Source organism: Aedes aegypti, chromosome 1 (genome assembly GCF_002204515.2).
Source record: "Aedes aegypti strain LVP_AGWG chromosome 1, AaegL5.0 Primary Assembly, whole genome shotgun sequence".
In the NCBI taxonomy this organism is placed as follows: Eukaryota; Metazoa; Arthropoda; class Insecta; order Diptera; family Culicidae; genus Aedes; species Aedes aegypti.
The window spans coordinates 184,635,598-184,655,094 of NC_035107.1; the positions used below are offsets into that span (position 1 = coordinate 184,635,598).

General features: G+C 37.3%; 1 protein-coding gene across 2 annotated transcripts in view; it reads left to right on the forward strand.

Moving 5' to 3' along the window:
- The window catches only part of LOC5567409 (protein Skeletor, isoforms B/C), a 192,223-nt gene extending 189,652 nt beyond the window's left edge, over nt 1-2,571 (forward strand). Inside the window, exons 8-10 of one of the 2 annotated variants that reach the window (XM_021854934.1) lie at nt 38-168; nt 247-416; nt 477-2,571. In XM_021854934.1, the coding sequence (XP_021710626.1) occupies nt 38-168; nt 247-416; nt 477-647 (472 nt within the window). In that variant the 3' untranslated portion in view covers nt 648-2,571. The remainder of the gene's footprint in view (nt 1-37; nt 169-246; nt 417-476) is intronic. The other variant, XM_021854927.1, reaches the window with a different exon arrangement.
- The last annotated feature ends 16,926 nt before the right edge of the window (nt 2,572-19,497 follow it).

Sequence of the window (19,497 nt, forward strand, 5' to 3'; positions counted from 1 at the left end):
ACAGTGTTTTCGTCAACTAATCCAATTTATTCCACAGATATCATCCATTCTATATAACTGATTCACCAGAAGGTGGATTCGGTCAGAATACTGCGACGCAGCAAGAGAGAGAAACGGTATTCGCGGGTGTAGCCTATGACAAGGATCGCTTTCCATATCCAACTGCAGGTAAATGGTTGATTCAAAATTAGTGTTATCGTTAGATCCGTTATGAAATGGCAATTGACAACTATCTATCATCTACAGTTGGTCGGTACTGTGAGTGGAAACACAAAACCGTGGACAAATCGGAGCAAATTGAAACCTTCGAGGAGTTTATGACCACTTTGAAACTAGAGTGCGATAATCCTGATGCACAACCTGGATATCTAAATTGGACCGTGCCATATGATGTTCCGGATATGGTATACTATCAGGTACGCATCGCTTAGTCCTTGTTTCATCTAGAAGAGTTTCATGATTATCACTTTTTTCAGTGCTACACCCACCGGAACCTGGGTTGGAAGATTCATGTCGTTAACGAAGGTATGTCGCTAGAGATCAACGGTTCACATGGTGTGTCCTTGGTAAGTTCGTTCAGTATACCGCTGTTGGCGCTGACCGTGTGTACTAGTTTACTGATGATGCGACGACGTTTGCTATTCTGATAGTAACTTCCCCTAATTGGTAAACCTGCCCAAGTTTGAGTTCGACAGTACTGTAAATTGTTTATCTTTTTCCATTGCAAAGCCTGCAACGATTATAGAAAGGTAGGAAGTAACAAATATAGCTAATGAATCAAATCTAGTACACTCGGTTACGTTCCAGCGGTGGTTAATTCCATGGCCTAAGTTATGTTTGATGGTTTGAGGTTGCACGACAAAAGATGAAAGAAATAAAGTTATTTTTGTGTTTTATTCCTCTCTCTTAACTTTATAGATTTACAGAATACTGAATTTGTGTGAAACATTGAATGAAATAATTATGGTGTGGAATATCTTTTCATAACAAATTTTAATCACGTTTTAGTTAAGCACATTGAAGTAAGAAGATTTCCAAGATATTATTAACCGTCAAAGCTGTTGATAAGCAACTTGTGGGCTTCGTGTCGAGCCGCTTCGAGTCAAGCGGTGTGGGTTCCATTCCCGCTTATGTCCGGACAACTTTTCGGTAGAAATGTATTTCGACAGTGCCACTGGGCGTTGCATAACTAGTCCGTTGTCTAGTGTGGTGCTTCCTTCAAAGGGTAAATCGTCCACTGGAAGCCTTAACGTGTCAGTGTCATTTTTTTAACTTAAGTTTTAATTTTCATCTTCGCCAATCTTGCGCCACTTGATCGACCCATCTTGTTCGCTGCGCACCGCGATGGCATGTGACGTTCAAATACTTCTAACTAACCGCTTTCACAGGGCTATTATAGGGTTTCATTCTACTTCGTCGTAAGCGCTATTATTCGTCTTATCAAACTTAAAATGTTCCACTACGGCGGATATTCCAACTTACCTGCAACATAGATTCATTTTCCAAGTGTATTTTTGTGAAGGCTGTCATGGTTTGTACACTTGTTTGTAAATTTCGGTCAGCCAATCGGGAGCGTCTTAGAGACTCCCCGACTCAACTGCCTCAGGGTCGGCACGCTTACCGTAATTTACCGCGGACAGGGAATCTTCGCACTAGAATTAGGAAAACCCACAGCACTTCACTGGTCAAAACTCCTACTTTATTTCCTTCACAAACGCAGTTTTATTTGGGCTTCAACCTACTCCTCGCTATCCACTTCTTTCCCACTTTCTTATGTACTAATCTGACTTCGGGGCCCCTTCTTCTCACAGCTACCACCTGTCCACTCCTTCCTCTCGGCCTGGTATCGGCCTTCGGCGCTCTCCTGCTTCGACCACGTCCGGCCACGCTCTTCTCGGGTTGGCTTGAGGGACTTCGGCTGCGGCCTGCTGGGACCCTCCTACGCGTCCTAGGCTACCGATTTGGTGACGGATCGGTCTTCGGCTAATACCGATGCCGGAAAGTACCCGGAATAGGCCTCTAGGACGTCGTAGGGCGGTAATAGAAATACAGTGGTTTCTATACCAAAAAAACGGCGGGGTCCTGGTGTCCACTTTCCACTCACTTCTTCCTCACACAACTCTTTGTTGGCTCTCTCTTAACTTTACTTTTAAAAAATATCTACTTTGGGTTTTGCGACTAGCTTCTTCAGCAGTATCCGGGCAAGTGAACGTCCAGCAATTAAATTTTCAACCGTAGAGGCGCAGACAGACGTTTAAGCAGGAACAAATTTATTCAAAATTCCTGTGTAAATTCTACCGTGGTGTCACTTAGGGAGCAAATTGCTGCAGTACAGTGACAGTTCGTAAAAGCACGTGGCTTCATCTTCTCGCTTACCACCCAGTCCACCACCCACTGAACAAAAATATCAAAATAATCACTTTAAAAATGATTCACACAATTGTGATATTTTCACGCCAATTTATTTTACACGAGTCACGATCATTCAAGGGTGTTATACTAGCATGAATCTGTGAGTAAATTAAATGCCAACTTGTGGTAAAAATTACAATGGATTTAATTAACTTTTACGTGAGAAATTAGAACCAAAAGGGAACATCACCCACCCAGCGCGAAAAAAAATGTGCATAGTTTTTAGCGTTAAGCACGTGGACTGTGGGAGCGGTTGTGTGTCATGCTGTCAACGAAATGTGATCAGGATGGTGGTGGGACGCATACGCCACTAACGCCATCTATTAGCTTATTGCCACTTGGCGATTTGTGGCAGCCATGTTTTTACACAAGTGGCTGAGTCTAACTTGAACGTCTGTCTGCGGTAGAGGTTCTTGACCTAGGTCGTCGGTCATTACCCTTTTCCATTCGGGTTTTCAATGATGGCCCCTATTTCGCCCCCCTCATGGCCGCCCGAACGTTATGCTACCAGACATCTGGTGGTGGGTTTTGGGAGCTCGGTGGGTGGTAGCCTGCATGGTTATGGTTAACTGACATACATTTGCCCTAGTTGTATGCCTAGTGCTACTGGGAAAAACATAGACAACTACTACGAATACTTCCTGTCAATTTAACGTACAAACAAAATACAAAATCACCTTAACACTATCAACTGACAAACCGAACACTTACATGTTCACCAAAAAGACAATAAAACTACTGTATTTCGTTGAATAACTTCAGTTCAATTATCCACTTTGCACTTTTTCACCGCAATCGCATGGACGAACACGATTTGAGAGAAATGCTCAACGATCGACACCAGTTACACCACTTTATCATACAAGTTTCTTCCCGCCCCGCTGTGGGACTTACTTCACCAGGCACTTATTTTCACTATGGAAAACCTTCGTACCATAATCCCACAGTTATGGATCAAATAGTGTGGAGTCCAACCTATAAAATTCAATAAAATGACATGGAAAACGAAAAATTATAATTTAAAAGCATGAACTGAATCGTTTCAAATTGGAACTTCGGTTAGTAAACTGTTTTGAGTGTAATATTTACATAGAATTGCATAAAAAAAATTGTATTGGTTTCTGAAAACCATATTACGGATCAATTTTCAGGTTATGGATCAAATTGTGACATATTACGGATCAGTGCGCAAAATAAAGAGATTTTCAACTCAATGCATCTGTATTACATGATTTGGCGAAAGTTAACAATGTGTCACATATTACAGCAAAAAATAGTAGTGTTAGAGCTGGAAACAAAGGTAAAATGCCCTTTTTTGTGATACTGCATTGTAGTAACTGAGACATGAACTGTTTTCGCTCCACACCACGTTTTCCATCCATTTTTGTCTGCTAGAAATGAAATTTACAAACCTTGTTGTATTAGTTTTATCCTAAGTGCTAGTGTCTGAAAATGTCGAATCCAATGCTTAAAATGGCAGAAATCTACATTCTTTGGAAGTGATCCATAACCGTGGTAAACAGTCATTTCCTGGTCCATATTATGGATCACTAGTTGGAAGTGCTAATATTCGGTATTTAGAATCAACAATCAAGAAAAATATTTTTTCAAAGATGAATTCATACTAAATCGACGCGATCGAGCATGTTTTATGCTACATTTGAATTTAACCACCTGTGCGAGCTTATGAATGCTGACGGCACTTCTTACAGAAAACGACCATATAATGATAGATGTGTGGTACCAACTAAACATTTGTCAAATACACAGTTATTTAGCGGTTGAATGTTGTGCTTAACATTACAAATGGTAGAAGACAAATAGTATAACATGGGAAAAATATGTTTTACGTCAACGTTTATGTTTTGAGCGAGTTATCCGATGTTGAACGCCAAAGTGATCCGTCACTGTGGGTGATCCGTTACTGTGTGGGCATGGTATATCTTCACTGAAGGATTTCATTCCAATCACACGCCGTAAAATATCTATAATTCACGAAATTTTATGAAATTTCTTCACCGACCGCGTAAATTGAGAATGTAAACAAAGTTCATCGTACTGAGAAAAAAAGGTTTTGCGCATCAATATGTGCGCGATGATCGACGTAAAAATACGCTTCCTTTGATTTTGTTGTTTTTGATGCACTGTAAGCAAATGCCATAATTGTACGGTCAAAAGGAATTGTGTTCATTTGTTTGGGCTGAATTTTGATGACGAACAATGAATTTTAAAGGAAATTAGTATATATATTGGAGGGAGATGCCCGTGGATCTGTATATTCTAGTAAAACATTTTATTATAGCGTTGATACCCGACCAGACGGAAGAAACAAGATTATAACATAATGTGTTTCCCTGATATGTTTTTTTTATATCACCAGTTGTTATAAAACATGTTTAAAATAACAAACATTCTAACAAAACTTGCATCAAATTAAACTAAAATATAACAAACCCTGTTACAATTATATCAAAATTATTACAGAATGTATTCCAAGGATGTTACAAAATAACAAAATTATTGCAAACTATGTTACTGTTTTTGACATCGGATGTTATCAGCAACAAACTTAAAAATTCGATGTCAAAAATATAACAAATGTTGTTATAAATGTGTAACTAAAAATATAACAAGTTGAGAACAAAGCCATCTTGATAACAAAATTTTATCAACTTCTGTTATTTTTAACTGCTGCTGATAGGAATGTGTTATAATTTTGTTATGTGGTTCTGGTCGGGTATGTTGTGTTTTCACCACTCAATATATCACAGTGAGCCGTAAGTTGTGGGACGAATCTGGAAACTGATTGCGACAGATATGAAAACGATACGACGGATTGAGAATACGGCAAGATGCATTTTCTTTGCATTATTTCCAAAAAGAGATCAAGATTTATTAAAATCTTATTGTACATTGCTAAAGTCGTTTTGAGAAAAAATTGTTTGTCATCGGTTTGCATCAGCATCATTCACTGCAATACTGAGAAAATTGCAGCTCTCACTGATCAATGCTTAATACGATGGATACTAGCACATCACCCTACCTTGTTTAGACTACGGAGTTGAAAAAACCGAATGATGAAAAGGAACATGATACAACTGTATCACGAAACCCGTTTACACTGGATATTATGGTGATATTGTTTGACAGCTGATATTATGTATCAACTTCTTCTTATTCTTACCAAATTTTATTGATTACAATTTTTTTGTCAATTTCTTACAGTTCCGGGAATTCCCCCAGGAAGTTTTTTTTTCTAAAATCCTCCACCTCTAGATGTTTATCGGAAAAAAAATCGTAGTTCCATCAGGAAGTTCCTCCGGAAGTTCTTTTGGATGGTTTTTCCAGCACTTCCTTCTGGTAGTGTATCCATGAGATTCCTCCAAAAGTTCTTGAAGGAAATTCCTCCAGGATTTTGCTTTAGGAAGTTCCTTCGGGAAGTTCTTTCGGTATGTTCCTTCTGAATTGTGAATTCCTTTAGAGTTCCCTGTGAAATTTATTTCGGAGTTTCCTTTAGACATTCGTTCGGAATTTCCTGTAGAATTGACGAATTTCCTTGAGGATTTTTTTTGAAATTTCTTTCGGAATTTTCATTGGAATTTCTTTCAGTGCTCAAAAATTTCTTTAATTGTGTTTATTTTTTGGATTTTCTTTCGGAATTCTGAATTTTTCGTACATTTTTTTTTCGAAATTGTCTTTGGACATGCCTTTGGAATTTTCTTCTGAAATACTTGCGGGGTTTTCTTTGGAATTTTCTTCGGGATTTCTTTTGCCTTTGGAATTTCCATAGGAACTTCCATCGAAATTTCCTTCAGAATTTCTTTCGAAATTTCTTTGGAATTTGTTTAGAATTTCTTTCGAAATTTATTTGGAATTTCTTTTAGAAATTATACTTGAAATTTCGTTTGGAATTTCCTCTGAATTTTTCTTCAGCATTTCCATTCCGATGGAATGGAACCTAGGAATTTCCATTGGAATTACCTTCGGAATTTTGTTCGGAATTACTTTTAGATTTTTTTTTTTCGTAAATCATTTTGGAATTTCCTTCGGCATTTCCATCGGAATTTTCTTTGGAACATCCTTCGAAATTTATTTGGGATTTTCTTCAGAATATCCTCTGGATTTTGCTTCAGCATTTTCATCTGAATTTCCATGGGAACTTCCTTTGTGATTCCTTTCAGAATTTACTTTGTAATTTCCCTCAAAATTAGAAACTTCTTCAGAACTCCCATGATTTCCTTCGAAATTTGAAACTTTCCGTGGAATTTCATTTGGATTTCGCTTTAAAATTTTCTTCGGCATTTCCTTTGAAATTTTTTTCGGAATCACGCTTGGAATTTATTTTTCGGCAGTTCCATCGGAATTTACTTTGGAACATTCTTCGCAATTTCATTTGGAAACTTCTTTGGAATCTTTGAAATTTCCTTCAGAATTAAGAGATTTTTCCGGAGTTTTTACGGAATTTCCTTTGAAATTTCTCTTTCCTTTGAAACAATCTGCGGAATTTCTTTCGAAATTTACTTCGGAAGTTCGTTTTGATTTTGCTTCGGCATTTCCATTGGAATTTCGTTCGGAATTTTCTTTGGATATTCCTTTGGCATTTCCATTAAAATTTCCCTCTTGATTAGAAACTCCTTTGGAACTTCCATAGGAGCTCCCATGATTTACTTCGCAATTTTCATTGGATTCCCCTTTGGAATTTCCATCGATTTTTTTTTTCGGGATTTAATTTTAATTTTTTTATTTTTTTTTTAATTCTTTCTTCGGAAAGTTTCTAGGAAGTATTTCCAGAAAATGCTCTTGGGTTTCATCCAAGAGTTTGCTTCTGGAGAAATTCCAAAAAGAACAGTTAAAAAACTCTCTGAGAAATTCTAGGAGAAGTCCTTGGAGAAATTCCTGGAGGAGTATTTACGGAGTAATTTTCGGTGGATTTGTGGAGGAATTGCTTAGGCATTCGTGGAGGAATTTCCGGCATAGAAAATCCTTGAAGAATGTCATAAGGATACCTGAAGAAAAGTTAAAAGGAAACCCAAGAGTAATTCATGAAATAATTTACAGAAGAACCAATGAAAAAATATCTGGAGAACTTCTAAAGATTTTTCTGGAACATCCAAATTTGTGGAAGAACTTCAAGTGGAATGCAATGAGTGGATTTCCCAAATAAATTCCGAAGGGATTCCTGAAAAAATCCTGTATTTAATGGAACTTCCTGAATGGACTCTCCGGAGGAACTTCCGAAAGAAATTCAGAAGAAAATTCCAAACGAAATTCCGAAATAAATTCTAATCGAAATTCCAAAGAAAAAATTTCAAAGAAAACTTGAAAGCGAATTCTATAGGAAACTCTAAAGGAAATTCTGAAAGTAGTTCTGTAAATTTTGAAAAAATATAAGGAAATTCCAGAGGAAGTTTCAGAAGGAATTTCCATAGTATATTTTAAAGGGAATTGAGAAAGAAATTCCAAAGAATATCCCGGAAAAAAATTGAATAAAATCCGAAAAAAATCATAAGGAAATTTCAATGGAAATTCCAAAGGAAATTTCATTGGAAAATCTAAAGGAAATTCCGAAGGAAACTATGAAGGGAATTCCAAAGAATATTCCTAAGTAAATACCATGGCAATTCCGAGGGAAATATTAAAATAAATACTCAAAGGAAATTCCGAAGAAAAATCCAAAAAAATTTCGAACGAAATTTCAGAGGAAATTCCTATGGTAATTTCTACGGAAATACCTAAGAAAATTCCAAAGGAAATTTCAAACGACAATCCCAAAAAAAATTGGGAAACAAAAAATTAAAAAAAAATCCTATTCTAAAGGAAATTCCGAAGAAATTCCATAATGAATTTCGAAGAAAATTCTGAAGGGAATTCAAAAGAAAATGTCGATAGAAATTACAAAGGAAGTTGTGATGGAGATTTCAAACGAATCCGAATCCGAAAATCCGAATGAAATTACGTGACATTCCAATGCAGATCCAAAGAAATTTCTTAAGTTTAGCTCATCTATTTCGCTGACTGCGTGGACATTTACCGAAGAACATTCCAGGTGGTTTTTGAGCAGTATGCCAAGCTGAAACGTGAAGCATAATTGGAATGAAGGAATTTCACCTCGAATCCGGCCGGTACAAAACGAAGAGAGGGGTAACGAGCTAGGTGGTTTGACCAGGAGCAGGATCTTGGAAGTGTTGGCCGAGTAACTAGAGGCAAGCAGCCATGGAGCGAATTTTTTTGGCTTAACCTTTTGGCACAGGTCATGTCTTAAAGGAAGCCATCAAAAAAGACCCATAGATGAGTGCCGGTATAATTGGCGGTCTACTATGGTCTACAGCTGCGAGCCCAAGAATACGAATGCTCCAGTTGCCAGTTGAATGTTCGTTTCCGCCATAGTCTCAAAGCTGTGTGCAATGGTATCAATATCGTCAGCAAAATCAAGTAGCTGGACGAACTTCCTGTATATAGGGGGACATGGGGCAAGAAGGACACCCGGGGCAATAGTGCCACCTCTAATTTCACGTAGTTCAAATCAATTTTTTGATGTTTAACGCAGGATAAGTATAAATTGAGTACTATTTGAGGGTTGTGTAAATATTACAGTTAAAAATGTTTAGTACAAAAAATTAGAAAAATGTCTTTAACTCACCAACGCAAAATATGCGAAATATTATAAGAATGTAAGACTGAAAAATAAGGTTTGACTCCCAATAAATACAAAACATATTGATTTTTCCGCACAGTATTGATGATTTTCAATTGTTTAATAAAGCTGTGAGGAATTTTTTTTCGAAAAAGTCCTTTTGACATTAAATTTTACATATATAATAACAGCATGTCTTATGGGGCAAGAGGGACACCGCAATTTTCTCATATAAAATCAAATGAACTTTTATTTTTCTTGTTTAATATTACATTAAATCAATGCTTCCTACTAAATAAAATCAAAATAAACCATCTTGGACATATAAAATGGTTTCTGAAATTTTTTACTATTATTGTTACAGTCAAATAAGATGAAAACTAAATTAATTTAATAAAATTACTTTTTAACTATAAGTCAACTTTTATCCCTCAGTTTTTATCTTTACTTACTCTACAATTTATCGTATAGGCGGGGAAATAATAATATACAAAATTTGTGGCATTTTGCTCTGGTGGTCTTCTTGCCCCATACGAGTGGCACTCTTGCCCCGTGCCTCGTTTAAAAACCTCATAAGAAGGGACATTTTCAAAAGTCTCAAATCATCATGTGTTTCTTATATTTTTGAAATCTATCGATAACATCATTTAGAACAAGAGGTGAGCTTGCCCCTACACTGGAATAATCTTCAAAAATTGTGCTAATCAACCATGATTTGAACCTATATATCTTAAGGTGTCCTTCTTGCCCCCAGCCCCCCTACCCTTCGTATATATCCCAGCTCTAATAAATACATTCTCTAAACACGAAAGACTATAACTTTGCCGTAACCTTCTGTGAGATTGGAAGGTACTACTAAGTAGAATGTCTCTGATACTCGAAATATCATCGGGCAGTTGCAGCCTTTTCTGAAACAACTCTCGTTCGTTTATTAGAAGGTTTTTGTCACTATCTCTGCATATGTTGGCTTGAGGTCAACAAAGCCTTTGAGCGTGCAGCTTCTCACAGAACTTCCGTGAATCAATAATCCGGTTCAGCTATTCCATCGCTTTGCGATTCCGTTCTTTCTGCGCTTCTTTCTCCTCTCTTTTCTGTGGTGTTGCGGTCTGAATCATGCTGTTATATCAGGTTAATCCCAAGATGTGTGCATTGTACTCTATAGATTATAGGATCCGCCTTAGTTAAATCTATCCTAGCTGTTTCGATTTTCAGGGAATACAGTCGCCTCAACTGTCCAGCGATCGATTCCAATGAGGTCGATAGCTTCTGGCTGTGAGGATTAAACGGGAAGTTAAAAAGTATCATGTACTGTTGTTTATATATTTGTTATGAAAAGATATTCTACCCGGATCCCTGTTTAAAATTGAAAACAAATCAAAATAATATCTATATCCGTCCATCTGTAAATCAGCATAGTATCACATTACTATCGTAGCACTACTGTCGAGTGACGTACGTACTAAAAGATTATTTAATCTAAGCGCTGACATTTCGTGTGCAATATCCTCAAGCCATCAATCGACTAAGGTGGAACGTACAAGAACAAATTTACATAAAGAAACACAACCATGCGATATCGCTTGAAAAACATATCTTTCGTATGAGTGAGGACGAGTTTTGCGTGTAGCTTGCACGCAAGTGTGTGCCTGCGCACGCACCTGCACACTTAGTTCATAAGCCGAATCTATTGTTCAAAAACATTGTGAAATTGCTGCTCAGCATCTACAACTACGAATGCTGACCTGAAACGGGAAAGGATTTTTACGGTATGCTTGTAAGCGCTAGATCTAGATAAAATGTCACGAGAAAAGGAATTATTGGCGCAGATTGATATTAACCAAACGGTTTAGCTTTGTCGAACAGGTACAGCATGAAAACTGACATCGAATGTTACTAAAGCTGTTAATTTGTTTTCATTTTATATACAAACTATAATTTTACTAGGTATGAAACTATAAAAAAGAAATATCTTTGCAAAGCCTTTGTTAATTGAATTTACAGTCAGAGAGATACATGAGTATAGGTCGATTTTTTTTACAAAATGCAAATCAGTAGATAAGCCATAAACAGAAACTCTGAGACAATAAACAGAATGAAATTGATACAAAATTTGTCAAATAATAAAAGCTGCAAAGTAAAATGCAGAAACAGTATAAACATGTAAGTGACAATAAAAACTTAGAACAATAATCGTACTTTTACGATAAGAAGAAATAAGACAATAATAAAATAATATTTCAATTTAAGTGTTTTTGAAATTTCACTACTTAGATAGATTAAGAAATGGTTATACACAAATATAAACGATACGCCCAACTTTTACAATATACATTTGTTTTAAGTTCAAAAATAAACTTTTTAAGCTAATGATTTTAAGAAATGAAAACACCTAAAGATACTTGTTATTAAACGCTCTTGTTACGCTCCGAGGAGATGTTATTTTTTTTTTTTGGTTCAATACACTTATTCGCTATGTATAAGTGCTGAGCGGAAATCCTGTACTATCTGTTTGTGTATCTATTGAAAATCAATTAAAACAAAAAAAAACTGTAATCGTTAATAAGAATTATGAAAATAATGCAAAGAAAAACACCCTGTAAATTTATTCAAACGAAACTCAAAATAGGCTGGCGTAATGCAATTCATTCCATTTACATCATTAACTAACGCATGAATAAAAAAATCAATTTACTCTACTTACACAAATGGGTTCTATAAGAAAAAGAAGAAAAACGCGATGGAAAACTTAAACGAAGGAAAATCAGACCCTTGGCGTCAGATGTAATATCGTTATTTATGTTTTTATTTTTCCAATTTCCATGCGACTCGATCCAAGTAACCAGTAAATGCAGTAGAGAAACTACAGTCGCCTCTCCACATCTCGATATCGAAGGGACCATCGAGATAGGGAGAGATCGAGACAAAGAACAAATTTTTGATGAATACTAGATTGAAAAACACTCCGTTGCCAAGAAATAGTACACAAACAAATGTCATTTTGCGCTCCTAATTTGTTTTGAATCCCAAAACTTTGGTCTAGTAACCTTTGATAATGGTCATATCGACATACGAAGAGAAAATTGAGAACGGAAAATCAACAGAAACACATCGAGATATCGAGATAAGGAGGATATCGAGATATGGAGAATGAAAATGTATGCAGACTGAAGGGACTTATGAAATCATCGACATAGGGAGAGATATCGAGATGTAGAACATCGAGATGTGGAGAGTCGACTGTAGGTGTAAAATACGAGGTAAAGCGCACCACCGTAATTTCTCCTATATGAAAGGTATTTTAGTCGAATTCGATAATTTTATACGATATCTCTATCAATTTTAACGCTTTAATCAAACGATTATGGCAACGTTGAGAATGAATGACGTGGGACAAAATGTGCCATATCGTTGCTCAGTAACCCTCGGTCCAAAGCAAATTATGCCGCCAAAACCCAAACTCAAACGAGACATAGAACTGTACAGTATCTGCTTCATACATTAGAACTTGGAAAATAGCTGGATTTTGCCACAAAAAGTCCGTTTGGAACTGGGGTGGCGCGTTATACGCCGAAGTTGTGAAATTTGTTGATGTTGCTTTCATATCCTTTAAATTAAATATCTTAGATATGGTTGCCTCAATCTAATTTCTGTTTTGTACTAAATGTGAACTCAATCATGCGACCTCCCTGTAAATCCAATAAGAATAATGTTTTCGACGGTTTAAACTTCCCTAATGCCAAAATTGGACACCGATGAATGTTGAACATGTTGAATCGGTGAAATTCTGCATCTTGTTGAAAAAAATAGATACAAATTTAAACCATAATTTCTCCCCGTCATAAAATATGCAATTGGGATAGTGAGAACATTTATGTTATGCTTCTATTACCACTACAGATAAACTTTAACCACATTGTATATCTGCCAAAACACTAGATGGCATTGAAAGATACCATATATGCGAAAATAGAGCCAATCATGCTTATTTAATGCTTGTAAGCATTAGACTTGGAAGTATTATTGATGATTTAATAGGGTTTCTAAGCGGTGGAACAGCTGTTATTAGGCGTGTTTGAATTTTAGAACTATTGTAATGCTTATATTAATTTCTGCTACTGGTTTGGTGCTTATGTTTAATGCTTGTGATTACTTTTTATTTTATAATTTGGTCATTAATTTAGTAATGAATAAAATATACACAAGGCATCGCAGTTTCATAAAACAACTGGTCTACCCTCAAAGCTTGTCCATGTTCTATACAACACTTATAACACATTCAAAAGCGTCAATACATAATAGTCAAAACAATAAAAAATTGACAGAATCAAATGTAGAAAACAAGATGTTACATCTGACGGCAGTGGTTTACTTATCGAAATGTCAACTTGTAAATTAATGCATTAAAGCATCCACAAGCTTTCTCGCCAAATGTTTTGTACATATTATACAAGCAAACCGGAACCGGACTACCGAAAGGCACGTGTATCAGTGAGTTTCTGCAAAAGCCTACAAATGGAGCCAAAACAAGCATGCGATTGTGTTTATCGGTATCTATACGGAACGGATGGTTCTCACATAGACCTCATCTTGCGTGTTCTCTATACCAAGACAAGTGATTGTGGGTTTTATTATTTCGAAAGAAAATGCATCAAGTTGATCACTGTTGTAAATAGTAGAGCTTACGTATTCTCGGCATTCTAAACAGCTGATTCTTTTAAAATGCAATTATACACTACATAAGGCGCAAAACTTAGCATGAGACACCTGAGATACACTTAAAGAGTGCTATGTATTGGTTATAACACAAAATAACATTTTATTCTCAAAATCGTCGATATTTTCTAACCAAGGCGAGGCACTTGTTCTATTATCGGCAAGAATTAATCTGGCTCAGCTAATTGCATTGCTAATCAGCAACAATCATCATTGAAATATATTAACCCAAAAAAAGTAAAATACATACACAGACAAACAGACGTAACACTTAGAACAAATCTCGATCAAAATTATAGTCACGAGGACATGTACGCCCAATGCAAAAATCAGCGTGTTTGGCCGACGGGCCAACAGATGGCGGTAGTGTGTAAACGTCAAACACGAACAAAAACGAAGCAAGCGCTGCGGGTGGCGGATTGGCCACCTAACATATTTTTGAATCGAGCGTTAAAAAGGTGGTCGATGGACAATGATGAGAGTGTGACGTCTGTTTGTCTGTGATACATAGATAACCCGATTCAGCCATCCCTTTTATGATGATTTTTAGCTCCCCTTCAAAGAGTAAACGATTTATTTTTTACACGTTGTGCATATTCATAGCAACTTTACCAGCCTAAAACATGAAAACAAGAAGTTTTCGGGAAAACAAAAGAATATTGGGTCAGTACTGCCAATTTAACAAAACACGCTTCACTTCGGTTGCCGAGGCTGCTGGTGGAAAAATTCACATCACGGAGCAGCTCACGAGTTTGAACCAACGCATAACAAACATGACAGTCTAGCGAACAGTAGGGTAACGGTCGTATTTTGGACCCCCTAAGGAAGTGATTTTAGTTTTTTGTCCCAAATAATTGATTGCATAACGTAACCAAGTCAAAGCACATGTCAAAATGTAGAGAAAACTACCTCTACGAGAAAAAAAATCCCATACGGTCATGCAGGATCCAAAAAACGTCGAAAATAATTAAATTGTGAAGCACTATTTTTCATTATTTTGGACACACCAATACATTTTGGACCCTAAAAATATATATTTTGGACCCCCGGCATTTTTTATTGTTTGGCGATAAAGCCCACGACACTGGTTGTATAATATGCTTACCCATAGTCTAATCAATCAATTGACAATGGAAAACCGAAGAAATTCTACGCTTTTAGTTCAGAAATTTGAAAAAAGTGTTTGTTTACATTTGAAAAATTTCTGACGGCTTCTATTGCTGCGTGTAACGTGTTGTAACGGTTGCATGGATGAACCGATTGAATTAAATTAATTTCATATAAAACAACCACATTTTCTATGTACAAACGGTTGGTACAAGTGCGGAATAGTCCTATCTTTCCAAATGGTATGCGAATAGAGTTGGTCTTTCGATTTAAACTGGGAAATCCGCAGGAAAATGACCCAGGGGGTCCAAAATATATAGGGGTCCAAAATATATTGGTTACCCTAATCCATTATAAAATCCGCTTACGATCGGTAGCGCGGTATGTCAAAGAAAGGTGACGGTCAAAGCAAGCGGGGTACATCTCCATCAAACAAAGATCCTCTGCCGGTAGTGAGCTCGATAACTCGATATTGTAGGGACCATCGACTTATAGAATTATCGAGTTATAGAACATACCGACACAAAAAATCCTAAAATCATAGGATAAAATTTTTGTATTTCTGATACTTATATGTTCACTTTTGTAGGAAGGCAATATTATATTAGTTGAAAGTATTAAAAAAATATATTTGAAAACTTGTTTTTCAAAATGCTCGAGAAGTTGCTTTTTTTCACTGAAAATCAATATTGTTATTTTCATGCTTTTTCAACTTTCATTACAACTTGCATGTTTTTATTCACTTTCAAACCAGAAGTAGTGCATGTTTCCCTGTAAAAAAAGAATTTTCGGATGGATATCGAGTTATGGAGGGACATTTTCCTCACACGTGACATCGACTAATGGAGACATCGAGTTATAGAAATATCGACTTATGGAAAGCATGATGTATGGGAATTTGAAGGGACTGAAAAATCCATCGAGTTATAGAGTATATCGAGTTATAGAATATCGAGTTATGGAGAGTCGACTGTATGTCGGAAGCCGGATGATAGCCGTATGGTAGCGTGTGATTCGTGTGGGCAGTGGTATCATTTCATGTGCGTTAGTGTGGACTCGAGTGTACAGGACGAAGATTGGAGCTGCAAGAAATGTTCTAAGGAAAACAACTTCTAGCCAAGACATCTACACCGAACAACGCCGGAACAATACTGAAGTCTGGAATAAGCAAACCAGCGGATCTGAACGTGCATGACTATATTCAGAAGCAGCTAATGGCGATGCAGAAGAAGTTCGAGAAGATGATGAAAGAGAAGGACGGCCAGCAACTGAAAGAGCTCAGAGATCAACGGAAGCAGTACAAACAGCTACTGAAAGCCACGGAGCAACGTGTGCAGCAAATGGAACAGCAACATCGGGGAATCACATCGAGTGGAAGCGGAACAGCAGCCCAAGTAGACTTTGTCTAGAGGCGGATCGACGACAAATTCGAATGATCTGCGAATGATGCTCGGTGGTGGATTACCTGAGAGTTTCGGTGGTTACCAGCATCCGGATGTGACTAGTGGTGTAAACAATCCGCTGCAATGTTCTCTTTGAACAAGGCCGACAGCTAGTTCAACCAGCAACCCATTACCGCAAATACATGTTCATGGCGTTAGCCAAGGCGACGACGCTCTAGCGCAGGAGCTGCTGTTACTGGAGGAGAAGCAAGCGTTAGAGAGGAAGCATTTAGAGGAAAGAAGTCGACTTCTACAGCAACGATACGCGATCGGCGGAAGTGCTACTACCGGGCTGAAGCCTCAAGCGCCAGTATTCCAGCCGCGTTCGCCAAAGCTGTCAGCGCTGTAAAATCCGACAAGCGCGTCCGCAACCTCCAGAAATGAGGAACCTTCCGCCCGCTCGCCTGGCAGCCTTCCAGCGACCGTTTTCATACACTGGAATCGACTATTTCGGGCCGACGACCGTACTGGTTGGCACATGCGCTGACAACGGACTCATGCAATCTCGTGTTACGCAACTTCATTGCTAGAAAAGGCGCACCGTTAGAAATTATAAGCGACCGAGGAACGAACTTCATCGGGGCCTCTCGAGAGATTTGCGAAGCCTGAAGCACATCACCGAAGAGGAGCTTATAGTAGAATTCGTCAGCCCCGATACCAAGTGGACTTTCAATCCACCAGCCGCTCCGCATTTTGGTGGCTGCCTGGGAGTGATTGATCCAATTCGTGAAAAAGACCCTACACAATTTCGAGCCACCCTGCTTGCCATCGGGCGAAATCCTTAGAATCATGCTATTAGAGATATAAATGATCCTAAACTCTAGACCGCTCACTGACATACCGCTCGATAACGATAAGGAACCCCCACTAACTCCGAACCACATCCCGTTAGGTTCTGCTAATGGTAGCAAGCTCCCGATCGCCTTTGATGATAAACCTAGTATGCTCAAGAGATCGTGGACGGTGGATTTTTTCCCAAAAGCACAATTGACCCTTAAGGCGTAGTAGGCCGTCATTGAAATTTGTACGGGTCGTTGATGATTCTTGCTAATGTATCTCACGATTTCGAATCAAAGAAAATCAGTTGGTTTTGCACTGACACGGCTGAAAAAGTATCAGCATACTTTATACATGTTAACGTGTACAGTGATACGTTTTCAAGTCAATATAAACTCTCAACACTGAGTTTTATCACTATGAAATGCAAGCTGAAAAGTCATCATTGTTGCCAAAATTAATGACGGGCTACTTAGCCTTAACAGCTTTGAACACGTTCACGAATCACTTTAGCTTTCAATTACTCGGGAACACGACAGATGCGAGTAAATCAGCATTCTGACGCTCGGGAACATTTATATTTTTTTTTGTTCCAGTTCAGCAGAAATGTTCGCCACTTTCCATCATTTTTGAGCAGCGCATATATGTGAACAGACAAAAACGTTATTTGTTTGCCGATGTCCGAGAAAACTACAAAAGATGCGCGGCATCGTTTTAGACTGACGAGAATACGTAAATGCCCCTACAACAAGTTTCAGACACATTTTCCAACTTCGATTCTTATATTGGTCACTTAAATTAATTTCTTTCTTCGACTTTTAAGCACGACTGCAAATGAAGCTATGCATTTCATACACAAAGTAAAGTTATGTAACGCTACAGTAATTTGCGCTATTTTTGAGCAGACCTGTTTATAAAACCTGGGAATCGCTGACTTGGTATCAAGAGCACAAAGGATCGAAAAAATAAATAAACACACGCTTGAAAAGTTTTAAAAGATTACGAAAAAAGACAATAAATGTCAATTATTGACAATAAGTACTCATCAGTGTAATATAAGATGCAAGGTCACACCAGAAATGATGTGAATTTCTCAAAAATAATTGAATTGTAAAAGACTTTAATTAATGAACCATAATGACAATAAACTCTCATTTCTAAAATACTAGTAATGTCTGGTGAATAGGTACTAAATATCAAATTGTAAATTGACAATAAATCACAAATCGCGAAAATTTTTTGTCGGCAACCACAATACAAAAAGTATTGTACAAACTGAAAGAAACGAACAATAAATGAGAAAAACTATACAGAACAACAGTGACAATAAAACTGTACAAGAGTAGAAGAAGCTTATAAAATCAGCTTGCAACATTTTTTTAACATAACTTTAATCGTGATGATTTTTAGGCAGCAAAATCGTTGTAAATTTATGATTAAGATTGAGCAACTGCTGTGTAATATATAAAAAATAAGAGAGCACACATCAAGATGAAATTGTGACAATACGTTTTGATTCTACAATAATACGCTGCTCTTTACTAAAGAAACTGTAATACCATTGCCGCATTAATCAACATTTTCTTTATGTGGAAGAGTTTGTTTTATTATCAGGAATTCAAAAATAATAAGAATGAACGTTGAATCATGAGCACACTCTGGCGAATAATTAACTCTATTCCATATGGCACACATTCGATACTTGCACAAAATCATAATTAACTGCACCGACACTAACTCACATAATCACTCATTCCTTTTTGCATCTCTGCCGTATCCGGCAAAACGCCCACTAAATGCCGAATGCTATATGTAGGACAATAACTAACTCCTAAGAACTGACTTTCACAATGGTGATCACAGAGAAAAGTCAATCAAATCGAACGAAAAGCTAAAACAAAACTACATAATTTGGACAACCGAGAAATAATAAACGTAATGTACAATCTATCGCATAATTTGAGTTTATTTCCTTATCGTATCACAGTCACAATTTTTAAACATATGTGCACAGACAAACAGACGCAACACTTAGATCAAATCTCGATCTAAATCATAGTCTCGAGAACATGTACGCCCAATGCTAAAATTAATGTAATTGGCCGACGGGCCAACAGATGGCGGTAGTGTGTAAACGTCAAACGCGAACAAAAACGATGTGAGCGCTGCGGGTGGCGGATTGGCCACCTACTATACTTTTGAATCGACCGTTAAAAAGGTGGTCGATGGACTATGATGAGAGTGTGACGTCTGTTTGTCTGTGATATGTGCTAGAGTGTCCCAAACGGTATCTAAGGATGTTACAATCAAACTTTTGTATGAGGGAACCCTAAGAAAAGACGTTTAGAGGTTGCCCCGTCGTGATTTTCAAAATAAAAAATGTGATTTTCGTTAGTTACCTATGTGAAAAAA